The sequence below is a fragment of the Stenella coeruleoalba genome (genome assembly GCF_951394435.1).
Source record: "Stenella coeruleoalba genome assembly, chromosome: 8".
Taxonomy (NCBI): Eukaryota; Metazoa; Chordata; class Mammalia; order Artiodactyla; family Delphinidae; genus Stenella; species Stenella coeruleoalba.
The window spans coordinates 35,401,303-35,415,531 of NC_137154.1; the positions used below are offsets into that span (position 1 = coordinate 35,401,303).

The 14,229-nt window shown below is 40.3% G+C and overlaps 1 protein-coding gene across 4 annotated transcripts in view; it reads right to left on the reverse strand.

The window, feature by feature from the left end:
* Positions 1–14,229, reverse strand: part of NELL1 (neural EGFL like 1) — a gene marked incomplete at its 3' end in the record, with an annotated part of 862,435 nt that overhangs the window by 667,384 nt on the left and 180,822 nt on the right. For all 4 annotated transcript variants that reach the window (XM_079930799.1, XM_079930798.1, XM_079930797.1 and 1 more), the window contains exons 6-9: positions 11,127–11,199; positions 10,406–10,488; positions 1,970–2,104; positions 952–1,054 (exon numbers count right to left, since the gene is read on the reverse strand). In XM_079930799.1, coding sequence (XP_079786925.1) covers positions 952–1,054; positions 1,970–2,104; positions 10,406–10,488; positions 11,127–11,199 — 394 coding nt within the window. The remainder of the gene's footprint in view (positions 1–951; positions 1,055–1,969; positions 2,105–10,405; positions 10,489–11,126; positions 11,200–14,229) is intronic.

The window sequence follows — 14,229 nt, forward strand, 5'->3', positions numbered from 1 at the left end:
ACTGTGTTTTGAAGACCTAGTGATGATGGTGGTTTTTTTGGTAGAGAAATGGTCTTGAAAATTATCCATCGGATGGCACATTTCTAACCTAAACTCTCCTTTTTCAAAGAAGAGCATATGGTTTGATAAAAAGACTTTGGGCTTTGTAGTCAGACAGAATTCATTTTGTATCTCACCTCTGTCACTCACCAGCCTTGCAAACTTGGTAAACTATCTTCCCCAAGGTTCCTATAAAACAGGGATAAAAACAATCCCCACCTAAAAGATTGCAGTGAGGTTTCAATAAGCTAATAGAATGAAATGACCTAAAATAGTAACTGGCACATACCAATCATTCTAAATGACAGCTTTTCCTCTTCCTGGTTGTCTCAGTGTTCATTTCACCATTTCATTTGAAAGAGTGTCCTTTGTAATTCAGAGGGAAAAGGATTTTTAAATCATTATATAATTTGGACCAGCCAACTCTGAAGGAAATTGTTCCAATATTTTAACTGAAGTTCAATCCAGAAATTCCTAACAAAGGCCCTTTAATAACAGGAAACCTGGCCAAGACCTCAGAGCCGAAACACAGAGTGTGGCCCTTGATCGATCAAAATGAGGGGACCAAAGCACACGGAGCCTTGGAGTCCTGACTACGGAGCAACTCCACACACTACCAGTTGTTTGACCGTGGACAAGTGACTTAATACCTGTGAACACCAGTTCCCTCTACATAAGAATGTAAAGAATAATAATTAAGGTTGATGTGAGGATTTAAAACAAAAAATAGCCTACGTAAAGTGTCTGCACGTCACAAGTGATTAAAATATAGCCACTCTTATCATACATTTATTATTATATCAACTGCTAGGACTTCCTTTCATCAATGTTAATCAATTGGGGCCCGAAAAATAGGGGAATAAATCAATCTCGAAGCACAGAGGGCCACCCTGACCCTCAGTTAGTACTCACGTCGGCAGACCTTACAGCACTGGCCGGCAATGTGCACAGGGAGGGAGTCCGGAGAGCAGTTGAGGGGGGGACAGGACATCCTTCGACATTCCACAGCGCCACTCTGAGGAAGGAACAACGGGGAGAGGAATCTCAGCAGAAGTGACCTCAGCAGCAAAAACCTCACATCTCATCCCAGAAGCCTCGCCAGGGAAACAGAAGCAGTGTGAGAAACTCCCAGTCCACTCCAGGACCCCAAATAAAGAATTTTCTCCAGCCCAAACGAACCCACGCCACCTCAGTTACTTTTCTGATACACATCACTGGCTTTATTCCACCTGCCCATGTGGACTAAGTAGATTAGGCAGAAAACAGAAAAGCCTATTTTTTACAAGAACATAAATAACACCTTTTGCAGACCCTGTCAACCATTGTTGAAGCGCTAACAATCATTTTGTATTTTTGCAGACAAACAATGGCATTCTTCAGATAGTTATCAAATAATTTCAACTGAACAGGGTTTCCATATTAATTTGGGGGAGCCTCTTATAATTCTCTGAAACAGATCAAATAGTACATACAAATAATGGATAACCTGAGAGAAAGTCAGGGGATCCTGCAATTCTCTAAAACAGAAAATGGCTACCTCATCAAATACAATGCAAACACCTAGAAACTAATTAAACCACCTTTTTAAATGGTATTATAGCAGAGAAAAGTTGTGAATGAGCCATTAGGTGGTTTGAAAACCAAAGGAGTCCCTTCCTCCCTCTGCTACTCTAATCTCTAAACAGTAAGCTTCTTAATCATGTTAGATCATATTAGAGTGTGTTGGAAATTAAAATCTGCTTTCTCTTGATAAGAATTTGCATTTGTAATGACACTTTTCCAGCTTCCCTTCACAATTGCGCCAATTACTAAATAGGCACTTCGTAAAAAGGCAGTACTTCTTAGAGTCAGCATTATAAAGAAACAGGTTACACGATAATTTGTACAACTGTCCTCTTAAAACTGTCCATTTAGGTACAAAGAGGCTTACTTTGCACGTGCAGTTCCTGCAGTGATCACCATCAACCCAGGAGTCTTGGTCTCTATAGAGCAGTCCACTCACTTGACAGGTCTTCTCACAATGACAGTTTTCCAATTGACTAAGTCTTGTCTCTGCATAGTTCAGCTGCAAACAGGAGTGACTACGTGTAATTTCTGTAATTCAACTGCATTGTCCTAACAAAGCTAATCGCAACCAGAAAAAATAAATCCAAGCGGGAGGAGAAAAAAATGCTCAAAGCAGTTCAATGATTCTTAGCCAGATCTGTTTTTCGAAGTTTTTTTTTTTTAATTTCACACAAGGTAGAAGCATTCTAAATTGAAGACATATTGGCTCCCATGGTCTAATGAGCACCAAATGAGACATTAAACTGTATCTCAGGGACCTCATGGGTGTTCATCAACGCGTGTGCTTTCAGCTCAAACTCACAGAGAAACACTTGTAATGAATGTGTTCTCAAGGACTCGTTACAATGTTTACAGGAGATCTAATCAGCAGCTCTGAAGCCCTTACATTTATCTCCCGCAATCCTATCCCTCTTCTTCACACACTAACCAGAGTGTCATGGTTTACAAGCTGGGAAGTCACTGCTTCCTCTTTTATGAAAAATTCTGGGAAGTCATAGGCAGATCTTATTTCTCCCCAGCTCAGTATCCTCCAAATAGAATGCCCCAGAATCCACTTTGGTGTTCAGACAAGTTCAAGAGAGGCAACCAAACCCCCAGGTGAGATGAGGACTTCGTTAAAAAAAAAAAAAAAGAAAAGAAAAGAAAACTTTTTCCTTTTTTAGGTCACCCAACTGCTACCATTAAACATGCAATCTTAGAATCTCCGATTTGAAAGAGTTTATAAAGTTTAAATGACGTGACAAGTAACCCCTTCAAGTGGTCATCCAGCCCCTGTTTGCACATGTAACTGTGATGGGACACTCATTACCTTCCAAGGAAAGCTACTTTTCTTGGTTAGCTCTGGATATTTGAAACGTCTTTCTTAGCTTGAGCTATGAAATTTCTCTCCCTTCTTCCTATTAGACCTAGTTTTGCCTTGTGGCCCATCCTGAGTAAATCTAACCGCTCTACAAACATTTGAGGTTATCCTGTCCTCATGCCTGCCCCTGACCACAGTCAGCCCCACCAGGTTCCCCTAACAGCTCCTCGTGATATGGTTCCAACCCTCCCTCTTGACCATTGTCCATGTAGGCGACTCTAGGTTGCCTTCAAAACTATGGCACAAAAAAACTTGAAATGTGGTATGATCTCTCTGTCATCACATCCATACCAAGGAGTAACTCGGCCTGGTAGCAATCTCACCCTTCTTCCTTTCTCCTTACATAGAGAAGGTCATGATAGAAGAACAAATACCACTTTCTAAAAATTCATTATACAGTTCCTTTTCCGTCTCAATCATACTTATATATCCCCGTCTTGAGTATTTTCCCCATACAGGAGATTGAATCAATTTTTGATCCCAACTAAGACTATTTGGAGGCAACATTTTAGTTATAATGGTTGAACCTGGCTAATGATGACTTCTACCATCTTTCTACATTTTCTATGGTTCCACTCCTTACATGCTCCTCTCAATTACTCATAACAGTGCTACTCTTTGGAAATGCAATCCACATGTAATTCAACCTGGTTTTTGTCATTTATTCCATCTCTTGCTCTAAACTTTTGGAATTTCTCAAGAAAATTTGTTCCTCGTCTGCCTGCCATGGGTAGTACCAAGAGGAAGGGAAAAGAACAAATAGAATCCTAAACAAACCACATGCACTATAATCAACCCTGAAAAAACTGAGTCGACGTGCCTGAGAGTTAGCTTCCTATGACTCTCTACTATACACGATCTTCCAAACATTCAAGTTACACTTAAATCTCCAGCTTAATCATAGAGCATCCAGAATCGACGGTAATTACTTGCTCTGGGAATTCTTTAGGAAATGCAGATAACATATACTTCCAAGAGTTTGGTGACACCAAGTACCAAAACCGTGTATTGGTAAGAGATAATAAAAAGGAAGTGATAACTCATCACATATTATCTTTACTTCATTTCTATAGCCTCAGTAGTTCCCACATAAGGTAGTGATAGACATATGACCGTGGAATGAACAAGGAAGAGTTGAACTAGAAGGGAATCTTTCCTAAAAGTGGCTCAGGATGAGGAATCTGTTTGTGAGAGGAAAGTGCCTGTCTTACTCTGAAAGTCTGGAAGAACCCTAGTGTCTGTATCACTCCAACAAGGGGACTTCTTATGGACTAGTTCAAAAGGCTATTCTGTATCTACCCAAGTTTCCTGTAAATCCAGGAGCTTTGCCTAAAGGCAATATTGTCAATTTCCAGGACTGCCCAACAAAGCCGAGCTATGCTCATCTACAAAACTCAACCCCAAGGAAAAGCCTCGATTTTAATACAATGGAAGCTATTCTCAAGGCCGATTTTGCTTCCCTTCTGAGTACTGTCTTTAAATTTTTAATATATTTAGCCTGTTCTGACAACAGTGAAAAACCCTAATCTCTGTGATGATAAGAATGCATCAGACAGACACCAAGACAAAGGAATATTAAGGCAAAAAGCTAATTTTTCAAAGGCACTTAATATGTAATCTTGCCTTCCTTTTCCCCTGCTTAAATCCTGAAGCAACAATAAAGGAGAAAAACAACTCTGAATTAAAAAATGAATTACATTTTCTGTCACTGGCATTAGCATGCTGAATTTATACAAGTTCATTTTCAAAAGCTATTTCTACACTACCTGCCATTTTCTCTAAGAATGCCTGCAGATCCAAAATAGATACGGTATCAAATCTACAACTCTTTTCTGTTTTACCTTTGCGCGCTTATCCAAGCAACCATGGACCGAATCATTTATTCTTAACTCTACACGTTCAAAGACAGACAGCAGAGGCCTTTTTCACAGTAAGAGGTCAATGAATGAATCTAAGTACATTAGTCATGCAGTAGATTTCTTTTTTCCTTTGAAATATTATTTATTTGGCATTTGCTATATAAAAGGGAAAAAAGAAATCTATTGTATTAAACCTTTAAGCTTAATTGAAAAATCACTATTGAGCTCCTTGAAACAATGAAAGTCTCAAAATCCAATGTTACAAGCTGAAACGCCACTCCAAGCTTGATTTACATAAATAGATTTGTCAAAGATTTAAACAGAAGTAATCAAGAAATTCCCCATCTTCAGCATCTCTTCTTCCTGAGCTTGAAGGAAGAATGTGATTACCGCACAGGTGGGATGCAAGAGCAGGACACAGCCTGATGCTATCGCTGTGTACCTGGCTCAGCAGGTTTGTGGTTCCCACAGTGTAGAGACTACCTGGGAGAATTTCCAGAATAAGCCAGGGGATTGGTGGTCTCTTGTGGATCACTTAGGGGAAGTATCAGGGGACCGCTTCCCTGCACCTTCTCCCCCTTGAAAAAGTATGGTTTTGCCACAATGTTGGGATTCTTCAAGAGGGCTCTTCTGTACGCTGACCTCTGTCACCTGAAGCTACATGCAAGCTGCTTCCCTGATCTTTCCTACATCAAGCAAGGGCACAGTCATTTTCAATCACCCTATACTTTGAAAGGAGAAAAGGAAGAGCAAGCCCTCCTAGGCACAAGCCTGAGCTGACCTGGGGTCTGTGTCTGTTTGGTTTGATGTGACTTTGGCTACCAACTCCTGTCCAGCTTGTGCGCTGGGCTCGCTCTCCGGTAGGATTCCATGGCTTCCACTGTGACCCAAGTGTGAGGACTTTCTGCTGTTTTCCAAAACCTCCTGGCTCTAGACCAGGGCTCTGACAGCAACTTTCAATGCAATCTTTATAAAATGAAGAATAATTGTCACCATTTTACATCCATGGAAACTGCAGCTAGAAATGAGACCAGTGACTCATTCCAGGCTGCAAACAACCAAAGAAGTGATAAAAATGAGATTCAACATCAGATGAATCTTACTCCAAAGCCCATTTCTATCTCCACCGTGATCTACATGACTAATGCCTATTTTAATCACAGCTGCTGGGCAACTCAAACCAAACCTCCAAACCCATCAGCTAAATCTTGCCATGAGAGGCTTATTTAACTAAAGGCAAAGCCCAAATCCAGGTTGATTTGGTGCCACAGAATTCCCTTTGCACCCAGGAACCCTACTTGAGTTCCAGTTTGTCTTATCCCTCCAGACTCCATCTCCTTCACTCTGCCAAGAGATGTATTACACCCTGCTTCCACCAAGATGGCAGACTAGGTACCCTAAAAGACTTCACCAACTGAACCAACTAAAATGCTGGACAATATACACAAATCGTAACTTTTAAAAATCATCCCAGGAGCTGACAGAAAAGGAATAAAGCCACAGTGGCCAAAACAAACTGACAGCCAGGGATCCAGGGAGGCGAGTGAGCACCAAAGCCAACCTCCATGACGTTAGCCAAAACATGGAGCCCTCAAGCTCCCACCTCGCACAGGGGGCCAGGGAGAGGAAATAGAGAACAGGGTCTGCCCAAGATGGGATGTCTTAAAGGAAACTCCTACATCAAGGTACAGCCCCAAAGGGCTGTACCCTCAGCTTAAGAGTGAACGAAAAGGAAACAAGGTTTGCACCAGGCTCAGAAGGAAGACCTTCCTACTCAGACCACGGCACTGGCTAGAGGGAAATATCTTCCTTCAGAAGTCTTAAAGAATTCTTTGCTGAGAATTCACCTGGCGGATCCTAGGTTAGCAGTCTGATTCTGAGCAGTCCCTATGATCTGAAAACCCTTAAGGAGATAATGCAATAGCAGTGACCCCTGTGCGGTCCTGGCAGGAGGACACATAATGTAAACCCAGGACTCAGAAAATTCCCACATCTATCTAAGGAAAACAAGTGGCTGTAACCAGATGGGTGAGTTAAGCGGGCTTGTCCCTGCCCTGACATTCCTCCTTCAAAAGCTGCCGCAAGCTCTATGCTAACGTTTCACTCCCAACAGGTACCATCTGAACACACACTTCTCTTTTCCTCTCGTCTTATGGGCTCATTCTTCTTCTCACTGGTATCGCCATCCTCCTACTGGTAGCTTTCACCTCCCTCTCTCCATCAGTCATTCCTTCTTTGTATCTTTTGGTTCTCTTTCTAATCTTCTCTCCTCCAACCATAAACTTCCTCGGTTATGATCCAACTTACAGAATCTAAGTTTGAGCCTTGGCTTTGCCATCCACTTTTCTTGGGAAAAGCTACATAACTTTCTTGGGACTCAGTCTTCTCATCTGGACAGTGGGCTAATAAACCTAGCTCAGAGGATTGCTGGAAGGATTAGAGAGAGAGTGAATATAAAAGTTTAAGCATTGTAACTAACACATAGTAAATGCTCAATAAATATTACCTAATATGAATATCTTTCCAGTTTATTCCAGATCAGGGGTTGACAAACTAAGGTCCATGGACCAAATCTGGCCCAGCACTTATTTTTGTATGGCCTGTGAGCTAAGAATAACTTTTACATTTTTCAACAGTTATATTTTATTTTTTATCGAAGTGTAGTTGATGTACAATACATTATATAAGTTACCTGTGTAAAATATAGTGATTCACAATTTTAAAGGTTATGCTCCATTTATAGTTATTATAAAATATTGGCTAGATTCCCTGTGTTGTACAATATATCTTGGTAGCTTATTATATAATAGTTTGTACCTCTTAATCTACCACTCCTATATCACTCCTCCCCCACTTCCCTCTCCCCACTAGTAACCACTATTTTGTTCTCTATATCTGTGAGTCTGCTGCTTTTTTAAAATATTCACTAGTTTGTTGTATTTTTTAGATTCCGCATATAAGTGATATACAGCATTTGTTTTTCCCTGTCTGATTTATTTCACTTAGGATAATGCCCTCCAAGTCCATTGATGTTGCTGTGAATGGCACAATTTCATTCTTTTTGTGGCTGAGTAGTATTCCTCTGTGTGTGTGTGTGTGCCACATCTTCTTTATCCATTCATCTGTTGATGGACACTTAGGTTGCTCCCACAGCTTGGCAATTGTATATAATGCTGCTATGAACACTAGGGTGCATGTATCTTTTTGAATTAGCATTTTTGTTTTCTTTGGATATATACCCAGGAATGGAATTGCTGGGTCATATGGTAGTCCTAGTTTAGTTTTTTTGAGAAACCTCCATATTATTTTCCACAGTGGCTGTAGCAACTTACATTCCCACCAACAGTGTACAAAGGTTCCATTTCCTCCACATCCTTGCCAGCATCTGTTGCTTGTGTTCTTTTTGATGATAGTCATTCTGACAGGTGTGAGGTGATGTATCACTGTGGTTCTGATTTGCATTTCCCTGAAGATTAGCAATGTTGAGCATCCTTTCATGTTATTTTTTTTTTCTTTTATAAATTTATTTAATTATTATCATTATTCTTTTTTTGGCCGCATTGGGTCTTCACTGAGGTGAGGTGTGCGGGTTTCTCATTCAGTGGCTTTTCTTGTTGCGGAGCATGGGCTCTAGGCATGCGGGCTTCAGCAGTTGTGGTGCACAGGCTTCAGTAGTCGTGGTGCACGGGCTTAGTTGCTCCGCGGCATGTGGGATCTTCCCCGATCAGGGCTCAAACCCGTGTCCCCTGCATTGGCAGGCAGATTCTTAACCACTGAGCCACCAGGGAAGCCCCCTTTCATGTTATATTGATTGATTATATTGAAGTGAAATAGGTATATACATCATGTTCTCAATTTTGCTTCTTGATCTATAAAGACTAAAATTTACTGGCTGGCTCCTTACAAGAAAAGTTTGCCAACTCTTCTTCTAGATTATCACAGACTCCAAATTTTGCAGTGAAGATGGAAGTACTCAGTTTTCTAATTATAATTCTATTCACGGTTTGAAAGAAATAGACTTTTATAAATCTTCCAGAGTGCTGGGGGTGTTTAGACGGTGGATTAAACCATTTTCTGCTCACAATTAAATACCTTCTGCCTCACAAATGGCCATTTTACATAATAATGTTTTGTGGACAGAGCTCAATGTGGCTGCTAGATAATAATGTACAGCTAAAAAGAGAAAAATGACATTCCTGCAACGGGAAAGAATGAGAATGAAAAAGGGCACTCTCATCACCAGGAGATGGAGAACCACAGTCACCTGAGGCTGTTCCAAAAATTTGGTAGCGATCTAAAATATAATTAACAGTATTGAGATCAAGCTGCTTCAGACGATATGACATAAAAGCTTCTCTATGCCACAAGCTGGGAAGACAAATTATTGCCTACGTTTCACATTTCCACTGTACTCTGAAGTGAAAAGAATCTCTCGAATCTCAGTTTTAGTTTCTCTCTTTACAAAAGTGCTCTCCTTTGCAGACAAAAGGGGACTTGGCCAGAGACCTAGTTTGAAGCAGAAACATTATCTTCAGCAGCAGAGTCTTTGAGTCCAAAATATAGCCGTACATCCCAAACACCGACCTACCCACCGATTTTTTCCACGTGCTATGGCTGATGGCAGGAGCAGTCAGAGCCGCAGGTAGAATAGGATTAAGGTATCATTTTCACTGTTATTAAAATTCTCCCTTTTGCAGAGCATAATGTCTCTTAGGGCCAACCAAATTCTTTCTCTGCCCTAGGCTGAAACTCATGTCCACGACTGATCGGTATCATAACAACAGCATCGGCCACGTTTTCTATTTATTCAGCGCCTTTCCTCACAAGGCTCAGGGCTTTTCATTATCCATCTAAACGTTATGAGTATATATTATCAAAGCCCCTAATCGTTTACATTCCCGGCTCTGCCGCTCAATATGAACGTCTCTGGGGTAGAAATCACATCCTCTTCGTCACTGCCTCCTATGTGCCTAACACAGTGCCTGGCAAATAGCAGATCCTCAAAAGATGCTTGTTAAGTGAATCATGGGGAGGAAGGAAAGATGCAGAATTATAAAACTGAAGGTGTTGAAAGGCAAACTTTGCCTCCTTCACTATTTAACTCAGGACCAGTTTTGAAATGCATCATATATTAGAAATGTGATATAATGCCTTCCTGTGACAATAATCTGTTCCTAACAATAGCTATTCTGCCCTTTCCGACTACTGGCAATGATTCTTGCATCCAAAATGCATTAGCTTATAAGCAGCAGTGACTCTGACCATATATCATCTCTCAGTGTTACTGGTTTAATAGCCAATGGGCAAATTCCTTTTCCACTCCCAGGGAATATACAGTGATACATATTGCTTTTCTTCCAAACATTTTTCAACTAAGTATTTTGATACCGTCTAACAGTATGAAAGGCGCAAATGGTTATGTTTACTATAGGTTGTCCTATTTCAAAAAAGAATAAACCATTTTATAGTAACATATCGCAGATGCCAACACTAAAAATGTTTTCATTATAGCATATCATTCTAAACTCCGGATAGGATGGACAAAGAAATGAAACATCACGAGTGAAATTTAGATACCTACTTTTGCAGTCATCTTGGCCAAAAGCTCTTGTAAATCCATTATTCCTTGCACCAGGCTTAAGAAATCACTGCAAGTTGGACAAGCTCAATAAAGAAAATATAAAATAAATGTTGCTACTGTGCTAACAGAAAAATATATATATTTTTTAAACAGTAGTTGTTTAGCTATATAAAAGTGTTTTCGCTTTTCTGGTTAAGTGTGACTTCAAAATTGGAGTGAATTCACAGAGGATTTCAGATCTAGATCTTTTCCTTTTATTAATAAGCAAAAAGAAAGGAACAAGGACTAACTGAAAAGGACAGTATGTTTTTACCTTGAAAACATTTTTAAATTTAAACTAAACTCTCATTTTTATTGGGACTAAAGAATTGTGAATTATCACAGAAGCAGCAAAAGTACACTCATATATATCCAAGTCAAGAAGTTTAAAAAATAGTTTATATACATATATTTATATAATTATATGAAACATTACAGACCCAAAACTGCTCATATAATCTCTTCTTACCTTCAAATGTTAATTCTACAAATAATACATAAGCTTTTTAAAAATCCAAAGACACAGAAGTATTTTAGTATACATAAAATCTCTCACTAACCCCACCACCTCATAAGTCAACAATGTAAACAGTTTGTTTGTATCCCTCCTGAAGTCTTCTCTGATATTATCAACAAGCTATATAATATTAATAATTCAGAAATGCTTTAAGTTGCCACTTACTGCGATTCAGGTTCGGACACTGTGTTATGTATCCATTCGGCATAAAGATGATTTTCCCATCTTGGATAATCCCCTTGATAACAGAAAAGAGGTGGCAATCAGTATTACAGCTACCAGTTCAAATGGCCCCTGTCACATGCTCTCTGCAGGGAAGTTTTCTTTTCTTTTTTTTAGCAAGACTGATAACCATATTCAGAAGGTGAGTTGGCCTTAGTGCACACTGACCTTACTCCAAACCATCCTCTTCTAAAAAACTCAAAATATCCATTCATCTTGAGAAAGCTACAATTACTTACCACTGGTTTATGCTAATGATATCATAGAACTAAGGATCCATCAGTCAATGTTCTCAAACTGTCCAACTATAAAGACACTGATGCAATAAAAATTCTCCTCAATGCCCTAGTCATCTTGGAACATTAAATACTGCTGGTTTACAGGATTTTTTTAAGTGGGAAAAAGCGACAATAGGAACATATTAGACTAAAATGCTCTACTGATTCGTTTAGTCTAGGAAATAAAATTAGACATGGGGAAAACTCCTTAAGAACCTTGCTCTCCGCTACTTGAGTAACATGAGTCTTTGCTGGTGAGTCTTAAGATTTGCTCAACACCTCCCTGTGCATAAAAGGTGGTCTTTTAATTCTGCAATTTAGTCTGGAAGAACAGCCCTAATTTAAGGAAGTGTTTGGGGCCGCCATCTCTCAACGAAAATATTGACTTGGCTCTTGGATTTTTCACATTGAATTTCAAGATTCCGTTTTTAGGGTATTTTTTCCTGATTTGATGGAAGAGATATTACAGAACGGATGGAACATGTAGAAGCTGGTTCAGAATATTGAGCTTAATCTATAAATAAAATATAGGCTTATGATAGTGTGGTGAGTCTTTCAAAGGAAGCAACATTTAACATTTATGTGCTCATCTTCTAAACAGCAGAAGGTAGTCAGCAAATGCTGTTTCTGCTTATTATTCCAAGATAAAATATTAATTGGAAATATTAATAGAAATAACAGGGTCACAAGGCCTCTTCCTCCGAATTAGATACTTTGATTAACCTCTTCCTCTTCGAGGATGATGCAGTGTCCGTGATTAAGAGAAGAGACAGCCTCACCATGGGAAGGAGGTGCCTGCCACAGCTCTTCAAAATGAATTTGTCATCTCTTGCCGGGGAATTACAGGGAGCAATTAATGGAGCACAGTCTAAGTCAATCAGCTTCTTCCTGGCACAAAGTTGCTCAGTTTTTCAAAGCAAATTAACTCCTTTGAGAGGCCAGGGTGCCTTTCAAGCACATGTGAGGAATTTGAGAAAAGCATGGGATTGGCAGTCAGGGGCCCAAGGTTTAAGGTCTGGATCCATTTGTAGCTAACTGGCTGGACTTAATAAGTCAACCACCCTCTCTGAGCTTCAGTTGCTTCATCTGGAAAAAGAAGTGCTGCATGCAAAAGCTACAGAACCTTCTAGCACTCAAGTGCTGGGTCAATGAAACAGGCATCCAAACTGAAAGTGCCACAATTTAGATCTCTGTGCTTTTGCTAACTTTCAAGATAGAAGAAAAAATCAGTCCAGAGCAGACAAAGCGACAGATTTCCCTCAAAGAACAGCCCGTCAGAGAGAACTAAATACACATCAGAAAATATCTGTCTAATGAGGCTGAATATGGATGAAGTTATAGTGACCAACTATTCAGGTTTGCCTGGGATTTAGAGATTTCAGTGCTAAAACAGAGATTCCCAGGCAAACCGGGACAGTTGGTCACCCTCCCTGATGCCAAAGTGGCAAAAGCACACGTACCAGGAAAGGATGAGGTCTATCTAATACCTGCTGGTTAGAAGAGCCTAAATCATTCTTATTTTTATCAGCCATGGAAAGGGCCCTCAGAAACCTGGTGTATATTTGTCATGGTATTATCTTTGCCAAAACAAATAAAAAGTCCATTTGAGGGCTTCCCTGATAGCGCAGTGGTTGAGAGTCCGCCTACCAATGCAGGGGACACGGGTTTGTGCCCCGGTCCGGGAAGATCCCACATGCCGCGGAGCGGCTGGGCCCGTGAGCCATGGCCGCTGAGCCTGCGCGTCCGGAGCCTGTGCTCCGCAACGGGAGAGGCCATAACAGTGAGAGGCCCATGTACCGCCGAAAAAAAAAAAAAAAAAGTCCATTTGAAAAGGATTTCCCATCCACTTATCCTGTAGCAACATATATTATACATGGCAGTATTCCTTTTGTTTTCTTAATAATTGCCTCTCCCACACCTTTCTTCCACCTGCCTCCCTCCTCTGTCTTTCCACTTTTAATCTCCGGCACATGCGTGTGTGTTACACAGATCATTAGGTGAAGATCAATGATGTTGACTCGAACAAAAATGGCAATAAGAACTGACAGCTTCTCAATCCCTATCAACACAAAAACTCAAGGCACTTGATATTTTTTCTGAAAAAGAGGTCATGAGGGTCAGCCCACATAGTGGCATAAAAACATGTTCTTGCCAAATAAATCAAGATGGGAATGCTAATGTATTTGCACGGATGTAATTCCATGCTGGATTAAATGAAGGGTGGCAATGTACTGTACAAATACCAACTGTAACCCAAAGAAGTGTGAGTGTATGTATGTGAACCTACAAATACATACCTGTGTATATATCCCAGTACCTCCCCATGATAAGAACCAAAAGGTCTTGCACTGAATGGTCATATGAACTAGAGTCATCCCTCAGCAGCTGGAAGGTAGTGGTTCTGGGACCCTCCCTTCCCCCTCCACCACCCACCCACCACAGATACCAAAATCTGTGGATGCTCAAGTCTTTTATATAAAATGGCATAGAACGGTAGGTCCTCTGCACACACAGGTTCGGCATTCACGGAGTCAACCGACTGTAGACTGAAATGGGTTGATTCTGCGGATGTGGAACCTGCAGATGGAGGGCCAACTATTTAGTGCCTGGACATCTGTCAATAAAAGCAGCATTTGCTAAGCCTGTAGTTTTCTTTAGAAAATGGAGTTTTATAAAGTATAAAGCAACAAAGAAGCTCGATCAGCCTTATTTCTCCCAGAAAAATCATCTGGGAGGATTTCTATAGATGAAAATGTACCTTAGAGCAC